The sequence below is a fragment of the Pocillopora damicornis genome, chromosome 10 (genome assembly GCF_964200805.1).
Source record: "Pocillopora damicornis chromosome 10, jaPocDami1.2, whole genome shotgun sequence".
Classification (NCBI taxonomy): Eukaryota; Metazoa; Cnidaria; class Anthozoa; order Scleractinia; family Pocilloporidae; genus Pocillopora; species Pocillopora damicornis.
Genome location: NC_142679.1, coordinates 18,547,224 through 18,571,449, shown reverse-complemented (window position 1 = coordinate 18,571,449; position 24,226 = coordinate 18,547,224). Strand labels below are relative to the sequence as shown.

General features: G+C 36.2%; 2 protein-coding genes across 3 annotated transcripts; one reads left to right on the top strand and one right to left on the bottom strand.

Moving 5' to 3' along the window:
- Window positions 1-151: 151 nt before the first annotated feature.
- On the bottom strand, window positions 152-7,493 carry LOC113674207 (putative ATP-dependent RNA helicase DDX47). Its single transcript, XM_027190679.2, has 16 exons — window positions 7,357-7,493; window positions 7,181-7,274; window positions 6,474-6,597; window positions 6,200-6,264; window positions 5,756-5,827; window positions 5,058-5,128; window positions 4,837-4,884; window positions 4,103-4,174; window positions 3,706-3,764; window positions 3,526-3,583; window positions 3,163-3,245; window positions 2,828-2,891; window positions 2,178-2,315; window positions 1,549-1,619; window positions 1,177-1,306; window positions 152-297 (listed from the first exon to the last, which is right to left on the bottom strand). Exons 1-16 carry the CDS (start codon window positions 7,489-7,491, stop codon window positions 169-171), a joined length of 1,413 nt encoding a protein of 470 aa, XP_027046480.2. The 5' UTR covers window positions 7,492-7,493; the 3' UTR covers window positions 152-168.
- On the top strand, window positions 7,470-24,162 carry LOC113674212 (uncharacterized). Of its 2 annotated transcripts, XM_089183869.1 has the most exons (33): window positions 7,607-7,750; window positions 8,047-8,118; window positions 8,892-8,966; window positions 9,302-9,376; window positions 9,625-9,738; window positions 9,937-10,126; window positions 10,547-10,676; window positions 10,790-11,067; window positions 11,876-12,112; window positions 12,620-12,693; window positions 13,206-13,335; window positions 13,540-13,577; window positions 14,191-14,337; window positions 15,060-15,188; window positions 15,394-15,452; window positions 16,028-16,092; window positions 16,929-16,999; window positions 17,112-17,174; window positions 18,184-18,240; window positions 18,400-18,438; window positions 18,850-18,910; window positions 19,176-19,226; window positions 19,582-19,652; window positions 19,995-20,171; window positions 20,310-20,402; window positions 20,855-20,891; window positions 21,287-21,369; window positions 21,563-21,636; window positions 22,309-22,360; window positions 22,933-23,019; window positions 23,251-23,342; window positions 23,514-23,546; window positions 23,914-24,162. In XM_089183869.1, the coding sequence occupies exons 1-33, from the start codon at window positions 7,640-7,642 to the stop codon at window positions 23,942-23,944; spliced, it is 3,096 nt and encodes a 1,031-aa protein (XP_089039995.1). In that variant the 5' UTR covers window positions 7,607-7,639; the 3' UTR covers window positions 23,945-24,162. The 2 variants fall into 2 exon arrangements, with proteins under 2 accessions (XP_089039996.1, XP_089039995.1); XM_089183870.1 differs by lacking the exon at window positions 18,400-18,438 and having other exon boundaries at window positions 7,470-7,750.
- Window positions 24,163-24,226: the final 64 nt, after the last annotated feature.

Genomic DNA, 24,226 nt, shown 5'->3' with positions numbered 1-24,226 from the left:
ACAACGTCATTAATTGGAAGTCGTTTGTAGAATTTTCTCAAGAAACAATAACTTCACGATTTCACGGCTTCAAAGCTACAATTTTGCAATTTTAAAAATTGGTAGGATGCAAAGCGGCATTCTCAATGCAAAGAAGCCATGCGCGATGACATGCGTAGGTAATATTGTTTATTGAAATTTCTTTCCCTTTTTCTTGCCAGCAGCAAATTTCTTTTTCTTGCTCGGCATTCTGATCTCTTGACTGTTCTCTCCTTCGTCTAAGGGCCTCTTCTTTTTCTCTTGCAACTCTCGGAGCTCCTAAATGGGAATAAGACAAATCTTAGTTGGAGAAAAACAAGAAGAATCGGGAGGATGTGGACAAGATTTGCCAGTAGGGGAGTGGTTGGGGATCCATTGACTCTGGGACTGTCATGAGCAACCCGGCTTTAAAGGGTGAAATTTAGTGCCCAGCCGGGATACCCAAGGAAACCATTTTAACTATTTTATCGACAAGTTACATGTGTGAATATTTTACAGGTTTCACTCAGACTGCTGTCAGAACAGAATAATTTAGTTTTCATTAATTGAGTTAATAAAGTAAACTGGCCACATTGGAGAGTTCCTAAAGCTGACGTCAACTTTCGATTGTTAGCCCTTCGTCAGGCGTATCTTGCTCCAATTTATCGAGTTTCGATGGAGCCTTCTCGTGAATCGACGTGAGTTCTTGCAGCTGCTGACGAAAAGAGCGGCATTTGTAGGATTTTTAACATGAAACTTCATCTGCCCTTGTATGAACTAAGGGAAATAGGTTTGGCGCAATTTTTTTCCGGTAACTAACTTCTACTCTGTGAGGGAAAAACGGGAAAAAATCGTATGTACACAGCGAACGCGAAACAGCTTACTCTCACGTAGAAACGAAAGCAAAGCGCAAGCAGCAAACGTGAAAAAAATGACGGGAAAATCGTGGTCACCCTTGCCGCTCACATTTCACTGAAACGCGAAGCTAAATCTCTCTATTAAAAAAGACCTTGGCTCCGCCTCGTGTTTCACCTTTTTATTCCTTCCAAGTTTTGACGTCATCTGTGTTTTATTACTGAACAACAGCGCGGCAACATAGAATCTATTTTTTCAACTGCATACACATGTCACATACAAGCACACTTGAATGTATGGAGTCAAATGCGGGGGAATTCTTACCATCTTAGCGTATCTCTGTGCCTCTGTCACTCGTTCCATCAGTAACATGACTTCCTCCTCCACTGTGGGGTACAGAGGTAGTTTTTTGCCTATAAGCTGCTCGATTCGTTGGTATAATTCCACGTCATACCTGTAAATAAAACAAGGACTGCTCAGATCTCTATTAATCATGGAGTGGAAAGTGAGAGGAAGATAAAATAAATTTGAATAAAAAACTTATGTTTCCTTGTTTGTCACATTTTGATGGAAAACCGAACCTTGGTAGCTAACATTGCGATTTGTCACGAAACTCAATCTAAACCAGTTTGAGATGCCTAAAAACGATTCAATCCATCCGCGACGATTAAAGCCGGAAATTGAAGAAAAACTTACTGAGTAACGAAGGTAATAGAGCGCCCAGAACGACCAGCTCTAGCTGTTCGTCCAACTCGATGAATATAATCCTAAGGAAGAAGAAACAAGAATAAATGAGGGGAAGAGCTTTGTGGTCAACTTGACATGATAGTTAACAAGAACGTTCAGAAACACCTAAGGAATAAGTAGTTACGATACGAAACAAGGTTAGGGATATGGGTACACGAAGTTTGATATTTCAACTTTTCACGAGATTACCGCAAATTGTTCTCTGTAAATTTGCAAGCAATGCAGCAAACTTGAAAGGTTAGCCCTCTCACTCCAAAGATCTCACTAGTAATTCTTCTTACTGTCTGCCATACAATTTTTAAAAGGTTGGTTCGGAACATCTGGAAGTTAACTAAACGGTTAATAACTGAACTGGTTTTATCGAAGCCCGTGAATGAGCAGGTAACAAGTTGTTTCCTACTTATGCATACGATAGCCTCTACTTAGCTTTATAAATGGCTTAAATATTTGTCCTTGGACATTATCTGTAACTCGAAACTTAGATTTTTCCCCGAAAACCATTTGCCTTTCGGAACAGAGAGCATGTTTTCGAAGAAAGTGGAAGTTTCTGTTTCTATACATTGTATGCATGTTCGTACCTTAGAATGTGTTGGTATATCAAAATTAATAACAACGTCCACGTGTGGAATGTCCAGGCCCCTGCTAGCCACATCTGTGGCGATCAGAATTGAGCGGTCTTTGGACTTGAACTTGTTCAGGGCGCCGAGTCTTTTTGACTGAAAATAGAAAACAAAATACTTGTGAGCTGCAGTCACTCGACCTCTCTTAAGAATTTGAATTTATCTCCAATACCATACATAGAGTAGATGTAACGCAATTGCAAGAATTTTCATTTTATTTTCCCCAAGCACAACAACGCTACAAGTTGAAGAAAAGCCGAGTTTCTCCTGAAGATAAAAAAAAAAGCTGATTACTTTGTGTGCAAAGAAATTACCAATAGACTACATCTACAAGGGGGTTTCACCATGGTATTTTTGCTTACACTTGTGTACTTGCATACGCGACTACACTTTACTACCGCCTACAAGAACTGAAACAAACGTATAATTTGGTTGTGAGCAAGGATTTTGCCTTACGGTCCTACTCCAGGTACAGCTGCCAATTACAACATGGGCAGCCAATTGTGGAAAAAGCTATTGAACCCCTGCTACAGTTTGTATACTCTAAGTTTGAAATATGTGCATTTAATATTTTTATTGTTAGTTGTTACAGTTACTGTCTTTGATACCTGAGTCATCTGTCCATGAAGAGGCACAGCCTGGAGACCGAGATTTCTCAGCATGAGTGTCACTCTGAAAAAAAAAATACAATTATCATGGATGTCTGCATCTGACTAGAGTTTTGGCTTTTAAACAGTTACACATTAACATCAGTATGCATATTCTCCATACTGTTCTCTCTAAATTTCTCAAGGTGCTGACAAGGAGAATTTGTAAAGCAATCAAGAGCTTTTTCTGTAGGCGAACATTTCCTTTATGATTGTGACCTTAAAGTGTGACTCTGGGGTGATACTGTAAGGAGAAATTAGATTCTCATCACCCTTAGAGTCAAAGGGTTATTTACCTCTGCACATTGTTACACGTGCCACAAAACACCATGAAACTGTTTCCAGCCAGTTCATTGAGGACAGATACAAGATAACAGTCCTGTGGACAAAAATTAATCACTCATTCAAAGACGAACAGGACTAACAGTAGGAAGAATTATCAGGTAGCAGAATATTTCCCGTAAATAGGAATTTCAGCATTTATCCCACAAAAACTGTCAGTGTTTTCAAAAAGAATCATTAGGTGACATAAGAGTAGGCAGGAGAAATCAAGTACTGGTCACTGGCAGGGGTCAAGGTCTTAAAGGAATCAATGGCACCTCATTACAAATCTTTGTCCAAAGTGGATTCATCATTAGTGCCAAGAGCACATTCATTACCTTAAATTTGTTTGGTATAAACAAATAACTCTGCTGTAACTTGTCCACAGTGGTGTATCTTAAAAGAGAAGGAAATTCTGTGATCTGAGGCTATAGTACATTCAATATCCACAACCCTACTTGATAATTGCTACATTATTATCACACAGAGAGCACCAAACAGGTAAGAACACCACTTACTTTGTTGCAACTTCAACTTTAACAGGACTTTGTAAAGAAGCTCTTTGAAGCTTTTGAACCTGTGACAAAATGCAGGTGAATCAGATTTAAAAACACAGTATATGGGGCATGTGATATTGCTATTATACAGTCTCAATTTTTTCACTGATGTGCATTTTTCCAATATAGCTTGCTGTTATACCTTACTGTTACTGTTAGAGAAAAATAAAAATAATGTCTTTTGATTTAATATAACGACAGTCTGAAATAATCTTTTTTCCTTTCTGTCTGCGATCTATTCTCCCTTCCAAAATAAACAAATAACATATTGTACAGTGTTTCAAAATAAATGACAGCTGATTATTCTCCCAGGTAACTATTGGTATTTTATTACTATGAAATACAAAATATCTGTCACCTTTTTTGTCATGGTTGCAGAGTATAAATATGTTCTTCTCTCTCTAGGAATTATCTTCAATATCTTGTCCACCTAAAGTTCAGCAAATGTGAGACTCTCTGTTCAACTTAATAATACTTCCCTCCTCTCAGTTTTGAAAGGGACCTTACAGTGAAGATGACAATGCTAAGGGAGTTATTAAATTAAAGAAAACTGAAACTATACTTGTACTAGTTAGAATTTTGTGAATGGCTGGATGTGTTTGAGGTATGTGAGTAGCGATGGGTTCCAACTGGAAACTTATCACCAAATTTGGGTGTTTTTACCATTTTGCTTTGTAGAGATCGGCTAGGGAATGTACAAAGTTTTTAAATGCATGTGCTGTGCTACTGTTTTGCCAATTACATCTCCTGTTCTGCCATATCCTTGTTGCCATTGACGTTTTTGGTTTGCATAAGCTCCCTAATACCAACTATTTTTTAAAATTTGTTTATGTACACAATGCGTAAAGAAGAAAGCACGATCCTTACTGAAAGCAAAAAACCTCTTTCAATACTCCAACTGACTTGAAATTCAATTCATGGCGGACAAAACAAGCAAACACATACAACACTACATGTCAACAAAAACTGACAAATAAAAAGAAATAGAGATTCCTATATAAGTTTCTCTTCTGTTTCTAAGAGCCCATGCAAAGTTGTACTAATAAAGATAATTTTTAAATCAATTTATTTTCTATCATTTCTTTCACATACCTCTTTTTCGAAATCAAGATTTAATATCCTATCAGCTTCATCCATTATCTATAAATAAAAAGTGAAAGAATTAGCAAAAGATTACCTTTTTAAATTGGTATTCTGATCATTTGTAGACCCAGTGACAAGGTAAAGAGATTTGGAAAACATTGTACAGGTGTATATGGGGGGATAAACTTGTCTCAAAAGTAACAAGAGTAATTGCAACAATATTCACCTACCAGATATTTCAGAGTTCTTAAATTGAATCCTTTTGTGTTTTCTAGGTGATCAACAAGCCTTCCTGGTGAGGCTAAAAAACAGAAAATTTTTGAGTGCCTATTTCTCCTTGGTGGAAGTAAATGTCACAAACATATTAATTTTATGAAAAGATCAATTTGTTACAGATACAGAGTGTAGATGATAAATAAATCATAATAATTGAACATTACATATCTCTGATTTTAACTTATTCACTATTTTCTGCCAAATCTGATAGGACAATTTATCTGTTGGGGTAATAAAACATGTAATAACAGTTCTGGTTTGCTGATGTTTTAAAGCATAATGCAATGGTTCTCCCTTATTTTAAGAAGGACAAGTGAAATTAAATTTTTAATAAACCTGTACAGCAATCCTTCTACCTGTTAAATTTTCAGGAATTCCAAGTGATTTTAGGCAGTTACAAAGGTACTAGAGGCTGTAAATTTTACCAGTTACCGCCTGAAAAGTGCTGAAAGAATGTCTTAAAATTTTGCAGTTACCCTTGAAAATTTGTTTCATAACCAAAAGTTAACCTTGGGACCATGTTACAGCTTTAAACATCACCATATCATCATCATATCAATAATTTTTTAAGAGGTTTAAGTGCTAAACATGTATATGCATTTCAAGTAGTTATTGATAAGATAAATTTATAAATAAGGTACTTTTCCATTACCTATTATGATGTGTGGCTTTTTTGCCAACATGAGAGCCTGTGACATCATATCAATTCCCCCAACTATTACAGCTGCAGATAATTGTAATATATAGTTTAGTCACATCTTGATGATATCAAATGGTCAAAAGTCATGTGGTACTCAACTCAAATGTTACAGCACGCTTTGATTGAGCGCAGCAAAACCAAAACCACAGTTATGACAACAACCAGTAAGAAGAAGAGAGAAAAATACCACAACAGTAAGAACCCATGAGAACTTAAACTAAAACCAAGCAAACTATCCAAAGTCTGGGGAAACACAGGTGGCCAAGCCATGATTGGTTCTAGTTTTGCATCATTCTGTAATTGGTTGAGAGTGTGGTACAAGTTTTTGAGACCAATCACAGAGCAAAGCAAAGCAAAAAACAACCCAATCTTAGATTACAAAATTAAAACGCTCACCGCACTTCACTCCAATACTTGCTCCTAAGGCTTCAAACTGTTCAGAAATCTGAAATGCCAGTTCTCTGAGTATGCCAAAGAATAGAGTATAAAATAATGACTATTAAGTAAACTTTTATTATCACTGATTAAAACAAATATAAAAACAATGAACAATCTTTAAAAATTCTCTTTCCATAACTTCACATACACTAAACTTTAAAAGACTGGTGAGTTAACCTGAGCATATGAAGTAAGAAAACAACCTGGATTTGAGGAATACAAACAATCAAACCTTGTTGGTGTTAGAATAAGGGCATACAATCTCTGCGGATTTTCAAGTAGCTTCTGAAGAACTGGAAGAGCAAATGCTCCTGTCTTCCCAGAACCTGTTTCTGCTAAACCAATTATATCATTGCCTGCAAAAAAGAGTATAAGATAATCCAAAGCAAATTAAAGAATCAAAAAACTGGTAAAACACTACCAAGTTTTCAGTGCAAGAAAAAATTAATGGCCATGTTGACACTTTCAACAAAATGGAAAGAGGGGCCAGTGTGTATTCTTTTATCTAATGGAATGTGTCATGTCATATACCCATGGTGTGTCCCTTTCTTATTATCCAACAGTTATGATGTGTTTCCTCTTTATTGAGATAAGCCATCAACATAAGGTGTTTAATCCTTACTGCTGATTCTCCTCTCTAGGTGACACACATTTCCTTGTAAATTAGTCACGAGAATTTGGTGTTAGATCAGGATAACAAATTCTAGCTGATAAATTTGAATATTCTCATGACCTGTTTGCTGGATAATGTATGGATGTTAAAGGGAGAAGTAGCATGTTGATCACTTCTGAGAGTTTAAGTGTTAAACAAAAAGACCACCAGTACAAGGTCCTCAACCCTAATGGCTCGATTTTAGCTTGCCTATCATTAATAAGCATTCTCTACAGAATAAAATATGAAATATTCGCGAAATATTGCCAAATTTTACCAATAACTACCTTGTAAAGCAACTGGAATGGCTTCTCTTTGTATCTTTGTGGGTGACTTCCATCCCAATTGTTGGCAGGCTTCACACAAAACATCGACAATTCCCTTATGAAAACATCAAAGGCCAAATTACAAAGTTTCATTTGAGAGCCTTTATCTAGAAATGTGTATTATAACCCCTTATTACCAGTGATTTGAAAGTAACGTCTTCTCCATCTTTATCAACTTCGTCTTCGACGGCCGCCATTTTGAAAGTTTCTGACATGTGAGAATAGCTGTGTAACCACGTCAGGTAACCAGGCCAAGCAACCTGTGGAGCCATGGAAACGGCGCAAGATGGCTGTTTGAGTTTTGTTTTTATTTTTGGCCCTTTTGCTTTGCTGAAGAAATTCCCTTTTTTCTTGATGTTGTAGATAATGGAAACCGATCACCTTTTTCGGATGTAGGCACTTTATTAGCAATTTAGCATTATGTCTTCTCAAAGGGCAGATCAGGTCACGTTATCGGACAACAAACCTGTGATAGGGCTTCGTCCGATCAAGGAAAGGAACAAGAGATCAGAAGCTTTGATTAAGGAACAGGTATGTGTAGTCTAGATTTAACCGAGTTTTTCTTTGAATAAATTGTACTTGTTAAGTCACCTTCTTATGATTTTAGAAAGCTATGAATTATTTAGATGACATTTAAAGAAGTTAATGTTTAATTTAGGAAACCGTCACAAAACCCGTCACCACAAACGAATTTGGCGTGGAGATGGCCCAAAATGTCAAAATTGTGTATGAAGTGATATCTACAGGGTTCTTTCTATAAAAATCATACAAAAAAGCGTACTTATTGCCATGTAGAATGTACTTGATTATTGATTTGTCCTACCTAGCTTCTTATTATGAGAGGAACTCAGGATGCTCTACAGAAAACCCTACAGAACCTTGGAAAAGCTGCTGCAGAGGTTAGGTCAATAATGATGAAACATTTGCTTGTGATCATATGCTCAGAGAAGACTCTCACACTTGGTTTCAGATTAAGGGGCATCAGAAAAACCCTTTAGGGTTAACAAGTGATTCAAAGTACATTTACATTTACTTACATCCGGGTGTAATGAGTTGCAAATTATATTAATTGCTATAATTCAAACTTGAAGGCTTTGTCAATTTTTGGAATCTCATTAGCCTTCTTGGATGTGTTAGAATTTTAATATTTTAATAGCAGTGTGACAAAGTTAACTGCCACTAACCTAGAGGCTAACTTCAGGTTTGCAGTCAATCCTCACAAGTGTAGGCTCAAATTAAATTTTGGAGTCTGATTAACATTGGGTCTTTTCTGAGTTCTTGAGCAGTTTGGTAGAAAATGTTTTTCAGTTGCAGATCCAGTTTGTTTTCTTTTTTTATTTTTTTTAACTTTTTTTTTTCGTGTAGTTACTTCCCCCTCCCACCCCACCCTACCCCACCCTACCTTTTCTTTTTTTCAATCAATGGGGGGGGGGGGGGAGGGTGGTTCAATCACTGGACTAATAGGTCACAGTGGAAATTTGTGGATACATTAGGTACCCACTCACTTTAATTATAGTGATTTTCTTTCAGTTCTTACCTTTTGCAATCTGCTAAAATTTGCAGAATTTGTTTTCTTTTTTACATTAATATCCCAGTATGTGACTGTGAGATAATATTTTATCACTTTCTTGTGACATGTCCTAATTTTCATTACTTTCAATTTCTTTGACAGGATGATCATGAAAAAAGTAAGGAAGAATTAGAGCAACTATTCGGCAAAAGTGAAGAGCTGCTTGTAGTTATTCAGGTACTCAGCTACTGTAAAGCATAATAAGCTGCCTAATTAGTTGTACCTAGCTAAATGAGTCTGTGATGCATACATTGTGGTTCAAATTTTCTTCTTGTTCAAACTCTCAAAATAGTATCATCAACTTTTATTTTTCTTTCTCTTGAATTTACCTCTGTAATCAGGATGATAATTGACATCCATTTAAAAGAAAAAAATATATAATGAATTGGCAAAACCCTAACCTAAGAAAAAGTTGAACCTTAACATATGCAAATATTGTATTTGTAATAAGAATAGAATAGAATTTGTTGCTATTAGGTTAAGGAATTAATTTATTTTTTATTGCTTTGTAGGTTTTGATGAAGATTCGGAATGAGCTAGCATATGCACAACTAGACCTGGAGAGAGCTATAAAAGTGAATTCTGGGGTAAGATTCCAATGAAATTACAATGATATTCGTATGAGAATTTAGGTGCTAATCACTTTCAGTGGTCAAAGATCATAGAGACTTGTGAGAACCTGAAAAATCTCCTCCCATAGTTGATTGATGTCAATATTGATTCTCCCCCTTGCAGCAATGGTCTCTCTCCGGTTTGATTAATTATAGTATCTGATTGATTATTTTAAAAATTATGTCTGATCATTTGTTTGTATTTTTAACACTTATGTACTTAGGTTGATGCAGCCAAAAAGAGGGTGAAATGGCTTCAAGACAGACTGGAAAAAGTACTGCTTACAGCTAAAAGCTACTGTCACTTATACAACAGGTTGTTGCTAGCAAGAAGCAAGGTACTAAGCTTTGCCAAATAGACTGATATTATTATGCTTTCAGTAAGCGTAATGGTTCACAACTGATGACGAGAGATAAATACAGTTTATGATCTTACAGTGTTCATTTTCTATCATACACCTTCCATGAACTGTATGGGAACTGTATAAAATGTTAAATGTACTTCAACTAATTAAAAGCTATTTCTTTCAAACCAGACCCCTGAGACACCTGAATTAGGATTAAAAGATCAGATTTCTGAAAAGCTGTGGAATCAACTCACAGAGGGACAACAACAACGACTTGATAATGAAAAAGGGAGACCAGCTAGTACACTGGACAACAAACAGGCAGCATCTATTGTGAAGGAAATTGCTAAAATGCAGTTAGCAGACTCCAAGGCACTTGGTAACCTATAGATTTTTCTGAAGATCATTTTCATTTCCTTAAAATAGATTCAAAACCTAGAAGCTAATGCTTGTGTACCTGAATATACAGTTACACTGTTACTACCGTCGTACAACTGACCCATCCCAGAAACAAATCCCTGAAACATGAAATCTTCTTTTCATAACCTTATTGTAGTTTTCTAACAAAGGTGAGACAACAGACACAAATATATTAAACCATGTTACTTTTCTAAAAGCCCCAGTTTTGAAAAGTTGGTGACAGTTATCCCACAACTCTTTGCACTTTGTCATCTTATGAAAGTTCATCACCTCTCTTTCTTGATAATATCTGTCTTGGATAGGGCCAACCTGTAAAGAGAGTTTTCCCTAAATACACATCTCTGGAGATCTAATGCATACAAAATCTTTTACTTTGTAGGATCAATCTCAGCGACTTCTGTTGATGAAAAGGAAAGAGATGAACATCCAGTTATACACGTAGTAACTGACACTGTTCTACAGAATGAGAAGGAAAATACTTTCAGAGAAAAGAGCTTGTCTCAAAAAAGGTAACCTTGAACTGCTATCAGTGGCTTAAGAGCCTGACTAGGTGGATGTTAATTGATAAAGTCCTTTGATATTTTGAAGTTATCAAAAAATTTAAAGAGATCTTCTCAAACAGGAAACAACGGAAGAGGTCACATGGCTCCAAAGGTGGTAGTAATCAGTCATCATCTCACAACTTGATGCAGATGTTTCCTCCAACAACTCCAAAGGAGGATCAGTCTGATCAAGAATCTGATACCACTGCTGAACCACAATCAGAACCAGAGGATTTTGATGATCAACGATCTGTTTCTGCGGTTAGTTCTGTGGGCATTCATGACTTAGAGGGACATGAAGCTGTTACCAAGGACGTTCCAACAGTGGAGGTTTCTGAGACAGCTGATACACCATTTGGTATGTTATGAATTAATGATCTTACTCTTTAACCCCTTAGAGTGACTAAAATTAAATTTTTTCTTTCCATGTCACTGCTGAACCAAACATTACTGCTAAAGAAGCTCTTGATTTTTTAATAAATTCTCCTTGTAAATAAAATAGCAAATGTAGAGAGAACAGAATGGAGAATGTGTATACTGGTGTAAGTCTGTAAAGGGTTAAGGTTACCTCCTGTAGGCTAAGTAGCCCATTACTCTTGGTTTGTATCCATGAAGATATCCATGGAATGATTGTAGCAAGTAAAACTAATAATAATTATAGCTACGCATCCTGGATGGAATGCAAGCTCATCACGGGTAAGAATAGGTCAGCAGGGTATCAAGTTTCCATGATAGTTGGTTAGGAGTCCTATGACTTTGCATGCTCCTGGGAGGAGAGAGACACAAGTGTCAGTTATCTAAGAACACAACATGCAAGGGCTTAACATGCTCAAATTTTAAGTTTTCATGATTGCATACTGTCAATTGGTGGATTTACACTGTAAAGCAATGGTTAACTCTTTTGCACCCTAACATCAGTATGTACTTACATACGGTATCGACCTGGATAATTTGTTTAACAATCAAGAGCTTCTTGAATGAGATGTAAGTCACACTTGGAGACTGAAGGGTGAAAAAGATTGGTCATTTCTTCAGTTTACTTCATCAGTGAGAATCCTTTTCCTGGTGGTTTTTGCAGTCTGTGTGTGTTTTTTTCTTTAGCTTGAATATTTCAGTCCATGTAACACTCTGAATCAGCTTTAAATCTTCTTGTTGTTGCCTTTTAGGTACAGAAGGTTCACCAAAAAGCAAAACTGACAGAGCAAGGCTTGGAAACTTGAGAGCAATTTCTATAGCAGACACAAGGAACGAGGAAGGTGAAAACATGGATGATGATGATAAGGTTGCAGAGTACTGGAACTCAGATCATCACAAGTTTGAATGGTCAAATTATATGCAGAGTCTTGATTCGCGTTCTTGGCATGCTCTTGGGCTGGGAGTACCTGAAAGTTTTTTGTCAAGAGGTCAGTATTTTTATTACTTAAGAAAATGTAGTATAGTTCTATCTCTGATCACCTGAGGGAGGTTCTTAAAGGGGCCATTATTGATGACAGTGACTGATATCTGAACAACAAGATGTCATCACCAGGGACAACTGATTAAATACAATTTAATTAATTATATATTTATGGTATTTATCTTTATTGAAGATGCCAACTTCATTTATTTATAAATTAACAAATTATTTGAAGGTCCTTCTTTATTAAAACCATTAAGAAATACTCACATGATGATAAAAGTTTAAAAAAATGCACTGTAGAAGTACATGAAGAAGGGAAAAAAATTAAGAATCCAGCATCTACTGAATTAATAAGGGTGTTGTCTGTGAGCTGAATATTTTGATATTTTTTCTGCACTGGACTTTATTGATGACTGCCTGCCTGGGTTTTTGAAAAATCAGGGAATAGTCAGTCATGTCATTAAATTATTAGAAAATTATTTCCTTAGTTCCACTTTTCTCTGATTTACAGAAAAGCCACATTTTGACCCAGAACTTCCTTGGAAAGAGAAACCAATGAAAGTCACCAGTGTCATTGATGTGCATGTATGTACATAGATTATAAGCATGGTATTAAAACTAATCCTTTACACTTTAACATCAAATTGAATAGGCAAGTTCTCAATACTGTTCTCTATATACATTTTCTACAGTACTTACAAAGAGAATTTTTCTAACACTTGAGAGCTTCTTGAGTTTGCGATCATTTCCTTTATTCTCATGACCTTAATGTTTGATTCAGGGGGGATACTGTTTGGAGAAATTGGATGCTTATAAAGAATAATTGGAAGTTTTTCATGAAGTGATGATGTGGTTTACAAAATTGTTCTGCTCAAGAATATTTTCTGATGAAAGGGGTGAACAAAGCAGACACTTAATATGTGACTCTCCATTTCAACTTTACATGGAAGTTATGAATGAATAAACCCACCTGCTGAAAATGGAAATTATACTTGCAAATCATTTGTCAAACTGAAAAGACTTCACCAGACAATTTACTGGTAATTTGAAACCTGGTTTAAAGGATGTTCTTTATTATCATTTTTTTTTCCCTACAGAAAATTGCACTTGACAAGTTGCTGTTGAGACTTCACAAAATGTATGAGGCGATTGGGCAAGCCACTCAGACAACAATAGACCCCATTTTGAAAGATCAAAAAATTGAGACAGTGATGGGAAAACTTGAACGTATGTTAATTTACAAAAGTCATCAATTTGACAGTAACATGTGTGCAAATTTACTGAGCAACTTTTGTCAGATCTAAATTAAATGCCTTTCTGCCTTTGTTCTGTACTCAGTTACATAATATAACAATTCTTTGGAAGGTTTTGCTTTGCGTAAATTTAAAATACTTTGCTGCATTCTAAAGAAAGCTGTGTTTCTCTTTCTAGTGGAAGTAGAGGGAGGCTCAGCTATGGAAAAACAGCAGGTAGAGGATTTCATTTGTGGAAAAAAATTGCCTTAATTAGTTGAAGATATATAATTTTTGACTTAATTAAAATGTTCAAAAAACCTAATTTTGGTATTTTCAGAAACCTGCCTTAATTGTCTCAGAGTCAATGATAATTATAGCTGTATTCATTATTTTTATATACCACACAAGTGAATAGTGTTTTTCATGCATGCCAATCAGCTTAATAATTTTGGGAAGTAAGTAACCAGTGCTATTTACCTCAGGGCAGTTGAAAACAAAAGCGTGTCTCATGAGTTTAATTTCCAACCATTTTTTGTAGTATTAAAAGAAATAACTAATCTTTTGGTATCTGTGTTGTAAATACTAAAACAGCTATTCACATCAGTGTCAGTGAAAGTTGTGGACATTTACCTCAACTATGGTGAATTATTGTTAAGTGCAATTAATACCAGTGTGATAATAATATCATTGTTATTGTGATAATTAATAAAATTAAGAAATTCATCATCTTTCCACACATTTGAAAAATTTTATCCACAAAAGTGTATGTTAGTCTGAATAGGTGCAGAATAGTTTATCTAAAAAAATACCTGAATATTTTTTTATTTCTATCAATTTCTCTCAACAGGTTGCACCACCACCAGTATCAAAACATGCAAGTCATATCAGTTTGCCGCATATTGGAAGCCCAATAGCTCGGCAGAAGAGTACATTTTCCACTGAGAAGTACCCAGTCATCATACATGAGCCTTCAGCTGTTAGAACAGCCAGACGTGTAAGTCTCTGCCTTGTCCAGCATGTGTTGAAATTGTTAATATTCATTTATCAATTCTGATGCCACTTAAAATGAGGAGAAAGAGATCATTAACCATTTAACCCCCAAGAGTGACTAGCATCTAATTTCTCCTTACAATATCACCCCCCAATCAAACGTGAAGGTCATGAGAATAAAGAAAATGAACTTCTTAGTTAAACAGTTTAATTCTCCTTGTTAGCACCTAAGGATATGATAGAGAACAGTATGGAGAATAAACATACTGATGTTATAGTGTAAAGGGTTAAAGAGGAGAGAAAGGAAGGAATGGATGGTCATATTACTCCACTGAAATATGCCAGTCAGATAACCTCTCAATGGTGTTCAGGACAACTTGGTCAGCAAAGAGACTCGTAGACTTGATGGTGTGTAGTTAAATTCTAGAAAGCTCTCATCTAAGTGAATTGGTTTGTTCTAGTGCTTAAACTTCAAGGGCCAGTTGTATAAAGGGCAGATAACACTATCCAACAAAAAAATTGCTATGCAGTGGATGAGTGATAGTAAAACATACTGCGTTATCCACTGGATAGAGATTTATTCAGTGGATAATGTTATACAACCTTTTAATAACTGGGGCTAGAAGTTCATTGAAATAGCCTTTCAATGATTCATGTTGTGCTGTAGTTTGTACCAGCTAGAATTGGTAAAGTCTTACAGAGCCTTCATTAATACTACTTTGATAGAATCCAAAGAAACTGTATCCCCAGCACTCCTCATCTTGGTGTGAAGATTTTGAAGGAGGTTATAGAATTCCAAGAATTTTCAAAGTGAAATCAAAACAAAAACTCCAGAGTGCAAAAGGCATTGTGCAGGTCAGTAAGTACTAAAGATTGAAAAGAAGTGATTTCTCCCAAGACATGAGCAAGTGTTCTATTTTTGAAATTAGTGACTACAAGCTTAATTCTCTTTTTTCCATTGATATTGGATGCTTAGTAGATTAATATTATTTTAGTACTGTTACAGTGTCAAAGCAAAATTTTTGTCTGATGCATTGTGAAAATTTTGTTATTCCCTTAGCCACGTTATTTGCCAAGGAAAGAGGAAAGTCCTAAAAGTGATCGGCAAGTTATTGAATTGTAAGTTTCAAAATATCTTAGCTTTCTGAAAATTAAAGATAATTAAAATATGTTGAATTAAAAGCTGAACAAGCATTGGATAGGAGAGAGGCAGTGATTGATGGAAAGATGGTTTATACTCATGGGTATCAAATATGCCAACTCTCTTGGATTACCTAAGGGTCTCCTGGATTCAGAACTTATTTCCCAGTCTTCAGCACAGTTTGGTAAAAAAGATGGCAACAATTGGCATTTTTTCATAAAGTACTAGCTAAAAGGGGAAATCAAGTATATTTGGTTAAGAAAGGTTGCCTCTTTGTGAATGTTTTGCTGATTATAGAAATTTTGCATCCATTTTAGTGATAACAGGTCATGGGAAAGGCTGGGATAAAGTGGTGTTTGAGGGTGGGTGGGTGGAGGGGTTCTTGATTGAAGAAATTCTCCTCCCACCCACTCTTAGAGATCTTCAGATTTCAGTTTTCCAGTGGGTTGCATTTCAGGAAACCTAGCACATACTCTAGCTGACAAAAGATGATTTGAAGTCCTGCATTATAAAAAAATTGGTACTCTACACATTTTTTCAATTCCAATATTAGAGATCTTGCCAATACATCCTTGTGGAAGCCATCTATGCTAAAGAAAATAGTTACGGCATTGAAAGGTATAGTACAGTATTTTATTACTGATTATGATGTTAAGATGAAAGGTTCTTTAACCTTTAACTCACATGAGTGACCAAGATGGAATTTCTCCTAACAATATCAACACAACATCAAGCAGACAAGTGATAAGAATAAAAAAAGATATCAATTACCAACTTCTCCAAACTAACATCATAAAAAGTGTGCAGCAGACTTTCAGTAAGGAGAATTGCTCATTATATCTTGGGAATGAATGGGTTTACTGGTAAGAAATTTATCTCACAACATCTGATGATTAATCAGTTCTCTCCTCTTGCTGATACTCATCTCCTTGTGCAGATAAGTTTTTACATTTTCATGACACATAGCATTTTTGTGGAAATTGAATTGAGTGTGAAGCGAGGTTTATTGTTAATTGCATGTCCAGAAGTTAAAGAGTTAAACTGAGCATAGAGTCTTTCAGTAGGTTTTTTGCTCTCATTGGTTTGATGGCTATAATAGAGTAATTTTCAGTATCATTTTTCTGTATTTGATTCAGGAATGTTTTACATTTGCTGGAATTCACTTTTGCAATAATTGATAATAGATAATAATTATCACCATTATCATATGATAGTGACTTCTTTCACTCTCAAGATCTCATTAATACCTCTCCTTACTGTCTGCCATACAGTTAATATGCTGTTAATTCAGAGAATAAGGTATTGTATCAACAAACAATCTCCTAACTTATATATATTTTTGTTTTATTCACATCACTAATGTCTGCTTGATATTGTTTTGATATTGTAAGGAAACAGTTTGTCTTGGTCACTCAGGGGTTAATGGTTAAGATCTGAATTTTTTGATCCAACAGCATTTACGCCAATGCAGAGAGAACAGTCATTAGTTGTACAAGGTGATGGTCCCAGGTGGAACAGAATTCAGGTAATGACGAATTATTTTATTACCCAATATGTAATTTTGTTGTACAGTAAGGGTATCACTGCTACATGTACTTGTAAATTGTTAAATTAATGAAAGAATCATTTCCTTATAGACTTTGTTGAGTGAAAGAGGTGTGTTGTCTTCAAATTCAACAGTAGCTGCGGAAGCTGTAAAGGTAATGCTGACTTAACAATGTACACCCTTACATGAGTGTGCATATTCTCCTTACATTTTGTTATACATTTCTTAAAGGACTAGCAAGGAGAATTTGCCTAACAATCAAAGTATGCTGTAGTAGGTGAATGTTTCTTTTAGTCTCAAGGCCTTCATGTTTGATTCGGGGGTGAAACTGAATGGAGATATTAAATATTAAAATTTTTATTAGTTCACCATGTTTATCAAATTGGGAACAGAGTCAGACTTTTTATATTTAATTTATAAGATTTAAATGTGAACAATTACTGTGTGTACACCCTGTACCTCATAATTCAAACCAAGCACTGTAAAGTGTCCACTCTATTCAAGGCTGTCCAATTCCTTAAGGACATCTTGGATCAATATCAGTATCTGAGAAACTGTCCACCTACCCCTCCCCTAACCCAACATGAACCCTAACTTGTTATCAATTGACTGTTGTTGGGTTAGGGGAGGGGTAGGTGGGCATTTGCCCAGATACTGATATTGATCCGACATCTTTAGGTTGTTTAAGATTCAAGACCCAGAAAGCCATATCCTGTTTGGTGGCACACAGCCATTCAGGCCAATATAAAATAGTAACCTCCTAGAATTATTCACTGTGAATTGCTTACTTTAACCTCTGACTACCGTATTTACCCGCGGATAGGCCGCACTTTTTTCCCGGAAAAATGGGACCAAAATTGGGGTTGCGGCTTATACGCGGGTACAAGCGTTTTGACACCTCATTAATATGCACGAGAACTCACGGTAGTACAGTAAATTGGCGTTTTAATGTTCGCTTTAAATTGTTCCTAACTTACAACACATACAACTACCCGGTACTCGACCTCAACAATTTTTTTTTTCCCATGAAAACCATTGAAAGTTTGGGGTGCGGCCAATACGCGGGTGCGGCCTATCTGCGGGTAAATACGGTATATATTCTTTTTAAATTTAGATTCCTCTGTAAGTAAAATGTGATTCACAGTTCTTTTCCTCTTATTTAGACGATTGGTCAGCTCAAGTGCCGCGAGAAGTGTGTTATAGATACCTTGACTGAAGTGGTATGTACTGGTTTAATAACCCTTTGGACTCCTGAGATCTGATTATTAATTCCCCCTTTAGCTGCTACACATTTCCTTATAAATTAATTAGGACAATTTGGTCTTGGATGAAGAAAAAACTTGTACCTGATAAATTTGAGTATTCTTGTTACCTTTTAGCTTGAAAATATATATGGACAAAAAGGGAGAGGTTACAAGTTAATCACTTCTGAGAATTAAAGGTTTAATGAATGTTAGTGCTCTTATGAGAATTTAAGTTGAACATCTTTCAGATTGTTCATTTAAGATTTAAAACTAGGGAGAGGGCACTTAAGAAAGGGAACTTATTTGATTTTCTAAATCATGGCCAGATATAATGGTTGATTTGAAAAAAAGCATTTGCAAAGAAATGTCATAAACTGATTTAGGATTTTCCACATGTATTATGGAACTCCTCTTGAGAATCTTTTTGTTACTGTTATTTAGAGCCAATTTCTGGTTAAGATACTTAAATCTCAGACAGGGTGTGCCACTTTGGTTGTTTATAGTTTCACAAAAAGATCTGACAAGGCAAAATAAAAAATTTGCTACTCAAACTGTATGTATTAATATTCTATTGCTCTTTTTCAGATAAAACAACAAAAAGACCCAAAAGTCTGCTATGAAGCAAGCAAGGCATTAATCCTATTAGGTGAATTCTTCATTTTTGGTTTTGGATCAACTGCAAATTTCTCATTTTCTTCAAGGGGATTAACATTCCGCAGCCACACCCTGAGACACAACAATATCATCAGCTGAGCCACATTTACAATCTCCTCAACTAGACTTTGTCTTGATAACATTATTATTTTCTTGACTTGAAAACTAATTTTAATTAAAAACCAAGGCCGGTTGGTATGTGAACATGTTAAATCAGTGACTGTTACATGGCTCATTTTTTCTATCTTTTACCTTAGGGACATGGGATCCTTATGGTATGGCAGTTATAAGACAATACATCAAGAAAGGTTAGAAAATCTCAAAATACTCTTTGCATAACAAACATTGCACATTAAGAGGAGAACACTTTCCATGGCTTCTTGCAAAAATGTAGAGCACCATCTTTACATAATACATGAGAAAACCAGTGTGATACTTCAGCCCACTGGGGGAAATCCAGTTACTCTGGCATTTCTTAATGTGATGCTTTACAGACCTAAATATCATCATTTCACAAGTGTTATCAAATGTTGATAAAGGAACATTTCCTTCACTTTGTTTACTTTATGGACTATATAGGTTACTTTCAGTTTTCTGAATATTTTTGAGTTGAATTGAACCAATTTTAGCAATATCTCCTGAAATTCTCTCTCTTCTTTCCAGGCAATAAGGATGTTGTGTTGGAATTATTATCAACAATGACTAAAGCTAGAGATATAGCTTTTGTGGACAAGGTAACTACAATACTCTTACTTCTAACTTTTAGCTTGAGTTGATGCACCCCCCCCCCCCCTCTCTTTCTCTCTTCAGAGATATAAAAAGCAATGTTAAAGAGCAAAAACTGGGTGTCACAATGCTCACAACAGCCAATGAAAGGAAAGAAAATACCACAAACTGTCTGGAAAACCTAAAAAAAAATGATGGGGGTAACTAAACTAGCATCCCATTTAGGGGAAGGGGGGGCAGTGCTCTTTTTTTTGGGGGGTGGGGGGGCACCAAAAATTATTCCTTAAATCCTCGGCACACTATGAAGCAAGGGTGATTTAATAATTAAAAGTAATCACCTTCTATTTCAGACCACCAAAGAGTTTAAGCAGATGGTCAGTTTACTAATACACACTGTAAAGACCCAGTCTCCCGAGCTAGCATTTCATGCAGCAGTGAGTCTTGGTCGATTGTGTGTGGTTGAACCAGTCTCAAAGATGTACCTCATCGCCAGGCTTCCTGGGTTGTCTCCACGTGACAAGGGAGAGGTAAGAGTTTGACCTTTAAACAGAGGGAAAGATATAGCTTTTTATGCATTAAATCAAACTACTGAATAACCCATAGGAATATGTGGATTGGAATATTGAAACTATGAAACTCTCGAATGTAATTTGTTTTTTCCATAGGCATTGTACGTTTTGATTAAACAAATGAATTGTAAGGAAAAAGTGGTTTTGGATGCGTTATTAGAACAACTGAGTACGGCTCACAACTGGAAGGTGAGTTTGTCTCTTTATTCTCCATTCAACCCTATCGAGTTTATTAAAAGAATCGCTAAGGTTGTTCAATTCACCTACACGGACTAAGTCTGCGAGTTTTTATAGCTCTAGAGATGTGTTTTCTTTGCGTGCCAACCTTAAGTGGTGAACCGTAAGTAAAACATGTCATCAGCTTGATTTAAGGCGGGAGAAACTAGGTCCCCAGACCACTCACTTTAAGCGTAAGAAAAACGTGACACGCGCCTGTAAATATTGCAAAGAGCGTGAAAGTGCGTGTAGTAGCATTAACAAAAGGACACTTGTTGACAAGATGACTGTCAGTTTTAATAGAGCATGTTGCCTGAACTTCGCATTCTTAGGCAGCTTAAAAACCAAAACCTCAAGATATTTGGTAGGACAAACTGTCTGAATAAAAGTTGATACCGACTTTGTTTTCTCCCTTTGTTTGACAGCTAAGAATGGAAGCAGCTGATTTACTCATTTTTGTTGGTACGTGGAGGTTTTGTTTCTTAATTTGTTTTCTTAAATAATTATTCAGTCTGTTCAAGTTCAATCATTTTTAAGCTACAGAGAGTAGTTTGGACGTTGACTTTGTGGCTAAGCGTTACGTTTACGAAAAAACAGAAAGAATGAAATTTCTCAGCGTCTATTGTTTGCCTAGTTAGGTATTGTAATTTGCTTAGCTGCTAACAAGACACTCGCAGGAGATGTTTCAAGGATCATAGGAATGGCTAGGAATTGGAAGGAGAACGGGAGTCCGTTTTTTTTTCTGCTTGGTTGCTGTAATCTTTACTCTTAAACTCCCTGGTAGCGAATTTTCAACCGCTGTTGAACGACGTTAAGAAGTTTGCCTTTCAATTTTATTTTTATGTGGGAAACTTCAGGACCAAGAGACGTCTTTAAAGTGAAAAGTTCAGATGAAGTATTTGATACACTGGAAAAGCTTCTTTGGGATCACGCTAACAAGGTATACGAAGTTATGAACTGAACAAATTAACAAATGTTTACTGCAGGAAGCATCGTTAAATAATATTGCGCATGAAAGCCTTTATAAAAACGTATTAGGGGGTTTAAACACGAGATTTTATAAAGTGATAGTAAATTTTTCTACCCCCTAGTCAAAATTGTTTAGTTTTGTTTCTTGGTGTTCCGCTTTGTAGGAATTGAGAAGTAAAGTGTCCGAAGCATTGAGCTCGCTTGGCTTGCGACAAAGAGCATGTCAACTGGTGCTAAGGTACATTTTAAATCTTGGAATTTTAAAATCTCTCGGACCTTTTCTCCGTCGCATAGTAAAATTAGCTTAGTTATGTCCAATTCTCTGTCCGTAAAGACAAACGAATAAGGGTGCCAGAGAAAATCGCCGGGGTCTAAGACAGGAGTAGCCCTATTTCTCTCTTCCCTCTTCTGCTCTGACGAAGGGATAACGCTCGAAACGTCGCCCTTCAGCTCTTTACAGTGGTCAATTTACGTTTTCAACTCAGTTGTTAGCACTAAATTACCTGCTATACTCTCCCAACGACGCAGCGCCACAGTTTCTTTAGAAACTTACCCCCTTTGATCAGAGAACTAACTCGTTCACAGTGGTCTCGTTTCTAGTGGGGAAGTGTAGTACTACCAGGACGAAGGTGAGAATGGAAGGGAAAATGTGAAAACGATGAAGAGGAGCTTCATCTGAATCCATATTTTTCTTGTCTCTATTTTGTTTGTTCCAGTGTAAATTTTTTTTTTTTTGGGGGGGGGGGGGGGGAGGCTGGGGTTGCTTCTGAATGGCCACCTTTATTATTGTTTATGATTTTTGTGACTGGCCATTTTGAGTGTTTCAATCCTGCATGGCTGTTAAATACCCAACTAAAAACCGCCACGAACTCTTTGCTTAACCCTTACTTTGGTTTCGCATTTGAACCAGACGACTGGAAGACCCAGCGGAAGAAGTTCGCGGGCGTGCAGTCATTTCCTTGGTATGCAAATTAATAATTTTTTCAAATAATATATCTGTTTTGATTATCTTAATTTATTCATTTATTTCGGATTTGTTTCGTTTTTTTTTGTTTTTTTAACTTTTGTTTTTTATTGTTATTGTCATTGATGGTATCATTATTGTTTTTGGTTTCCTTGCCTTTTCATGATCATTATCTATTTTTTTGTCGTTACCGTTATCCATTTTTTTTCTTGCAATAAACCCTTTAACCTTTAAGAGTGATTAGCATCTAATTTCTCCTTTCAGCATCAGCCTGAATTAAACATTTGTGGTAATAAGAGTAAAGAAAATGTTCATCAACTTAATGCGCTCGTGATTGTTAAACAAAATCTTCTTATCAGAACCATAGGAAATTTATAGAAGGCAGTATAGAGGATATCTGTCCTAATGTTTATGTGTAAAGGGTGTAGCTTTCGTTATGAATTACAGGGTTTCCCATTCAAAGCTGAAGTCTGATCTGTCGTTGTTTCGTCACAGAGAGACGACAATTTTTAGACTCAGATTCTGGCAACGGAACGCACGAATTGATACTTGGTGTTTTTTCATCCACAGGCGACTCTAGAGATGAAAGGAGTGAAAGAAATGAAGGCGCTGTTAGACATCTTAGAACTGGACTCTAGTGGTTATGTCAGAATACAGGTGACGTTAAGTACTCTGTGTTTTTTGTATCATAGAGTCTTCCCGAAATATGCTTCAAATCTTTGCGATATGCATGCACTGTCAGGAAAACAAGATACTGTCACGGAATTTGGCCTCTGTTTTTTACCAAGTTACTATGCAAAAATGAGCGAAAATCACCAATGTGTTGGCTATCATAATAATAAGTTGAAGATTTGATCTCCAGTTGAAAAACTGTTCTCTGTTCCTCAGGTTGTGAGAGCCTTCGGTCTTATGGAGTGGAGCGATCCAAGAATCCTTCGAAGTCTAAAAGAGCGGGAGAAAGGCGAAGGGGCATTAGCAAAGTAAGGATGTTAAAGGAGATAGAATGTATTCACATTTTTTTTCTGAAAAATGAGAAAAAGGGAGAAAAAATTTAACTTCAATCAGTTAATTTTCCATCATAGAATATCAGATTTCGATTGAAAAGCTTTTTATTGGACGTCATCAATAAGTGTCCTCTGTTTTTATTTCAGAGAAGCAAGAAAAACACTGGCTTATTTAACAAGGTAAGTACTTGTGGTTGCTTAGTCGAAAAGCTAGCACTGTGTTGAGAGCTACTGTCTTCCTGGTGTCTGTGAACTTGGCCAGTAGGATAAAACAATTTAGACAAAAAAAATTATACGCACAAGAAGACCTACATTTATATCAATAACCTCCCTTTCAAATCTGATAGCATTGCTTCCCTCCTTGTCACGCAACTCTTAACTTCGTCCAGCGCTGCTAGAAATTGAACTACTGCCCCCCGCCCTCCCATTCCCTGACCCAACAACAGCCTGCTCAAAACAAGTTAAAAATAATGTTGTGTTAGGGGAGGGGTAGGTGAGCAGTTGCTCAGATACTAACATTAACCTTTTCTAACGTGGTTGTTTTCAGATCCCCTGGCAAGACATCCATGGTTGAATGATTCAGACCCAAGCCCTTTTGCTGAATTTATCAACGAAGATCGACTAGATCACGCAGAACCGGTCTAAGCATGTTATGAAATTTTACAAGCACAAGCTCAATTATTATCATTTTAATTTTTTTTCCGGTAGACTGGTACAGTGCTTGAAATGGCATTTCTTAAGTGTTGTCTAAAGTTTTATTTTGTACAGCAATAAATTAATATATTATTTTGTTAAAGTTTATCGCAGTTTGTACCCGGTAATTTTCGTTACATGTATTCCCCTGTCCTTACTACCTCCAA

Bases quoted from the DNA above. Each gene is read 5' to 3' on its own strand.
- LOC113674207 (XM_027190679.2), bottom strand. From the start codon at position 7,491: ATGGCTCCACAGGTTGCTTGGCCTGGTTACCTGACGTGGTTACACAGC. The intron at 7,275-7,356 runs GTAATAAGGGGT...TGTTTTCATAAG, and splicing joins ACGTTACTTTCAAATCACTG to GGAATTGTCGATGTTTTGTG. The intron at 3,765-4,102 runs GTGACAGATATT...ATTTTGTCACAG, and splicing joins CTGCAACCATGACAAAAAAG to GTTCAAAAGCTTCAAAGAGC.
- LOC113674212 (XM_089183869.1), top strand. From the start codon at position 7,640: ATGTCTTCTCAAAGGGCAGATCAGGTCACGTTATCGGACAACAAACCT. The intron at 10,677-10,789 runs GTAACCTTGAAC...CTTCTCAAACAG, and splicing joins AAGAGCTTGTCTCAAAAAAG to GAAACAACGGAAGAGGTCAC. The intron at 13,578-14,190 runs GTAGAGGATTTC...TTCTCTCAACAG, and splicing joins CAGCTATGGAAAAACAGCAG to GTTGCACCACCACCAGTATC.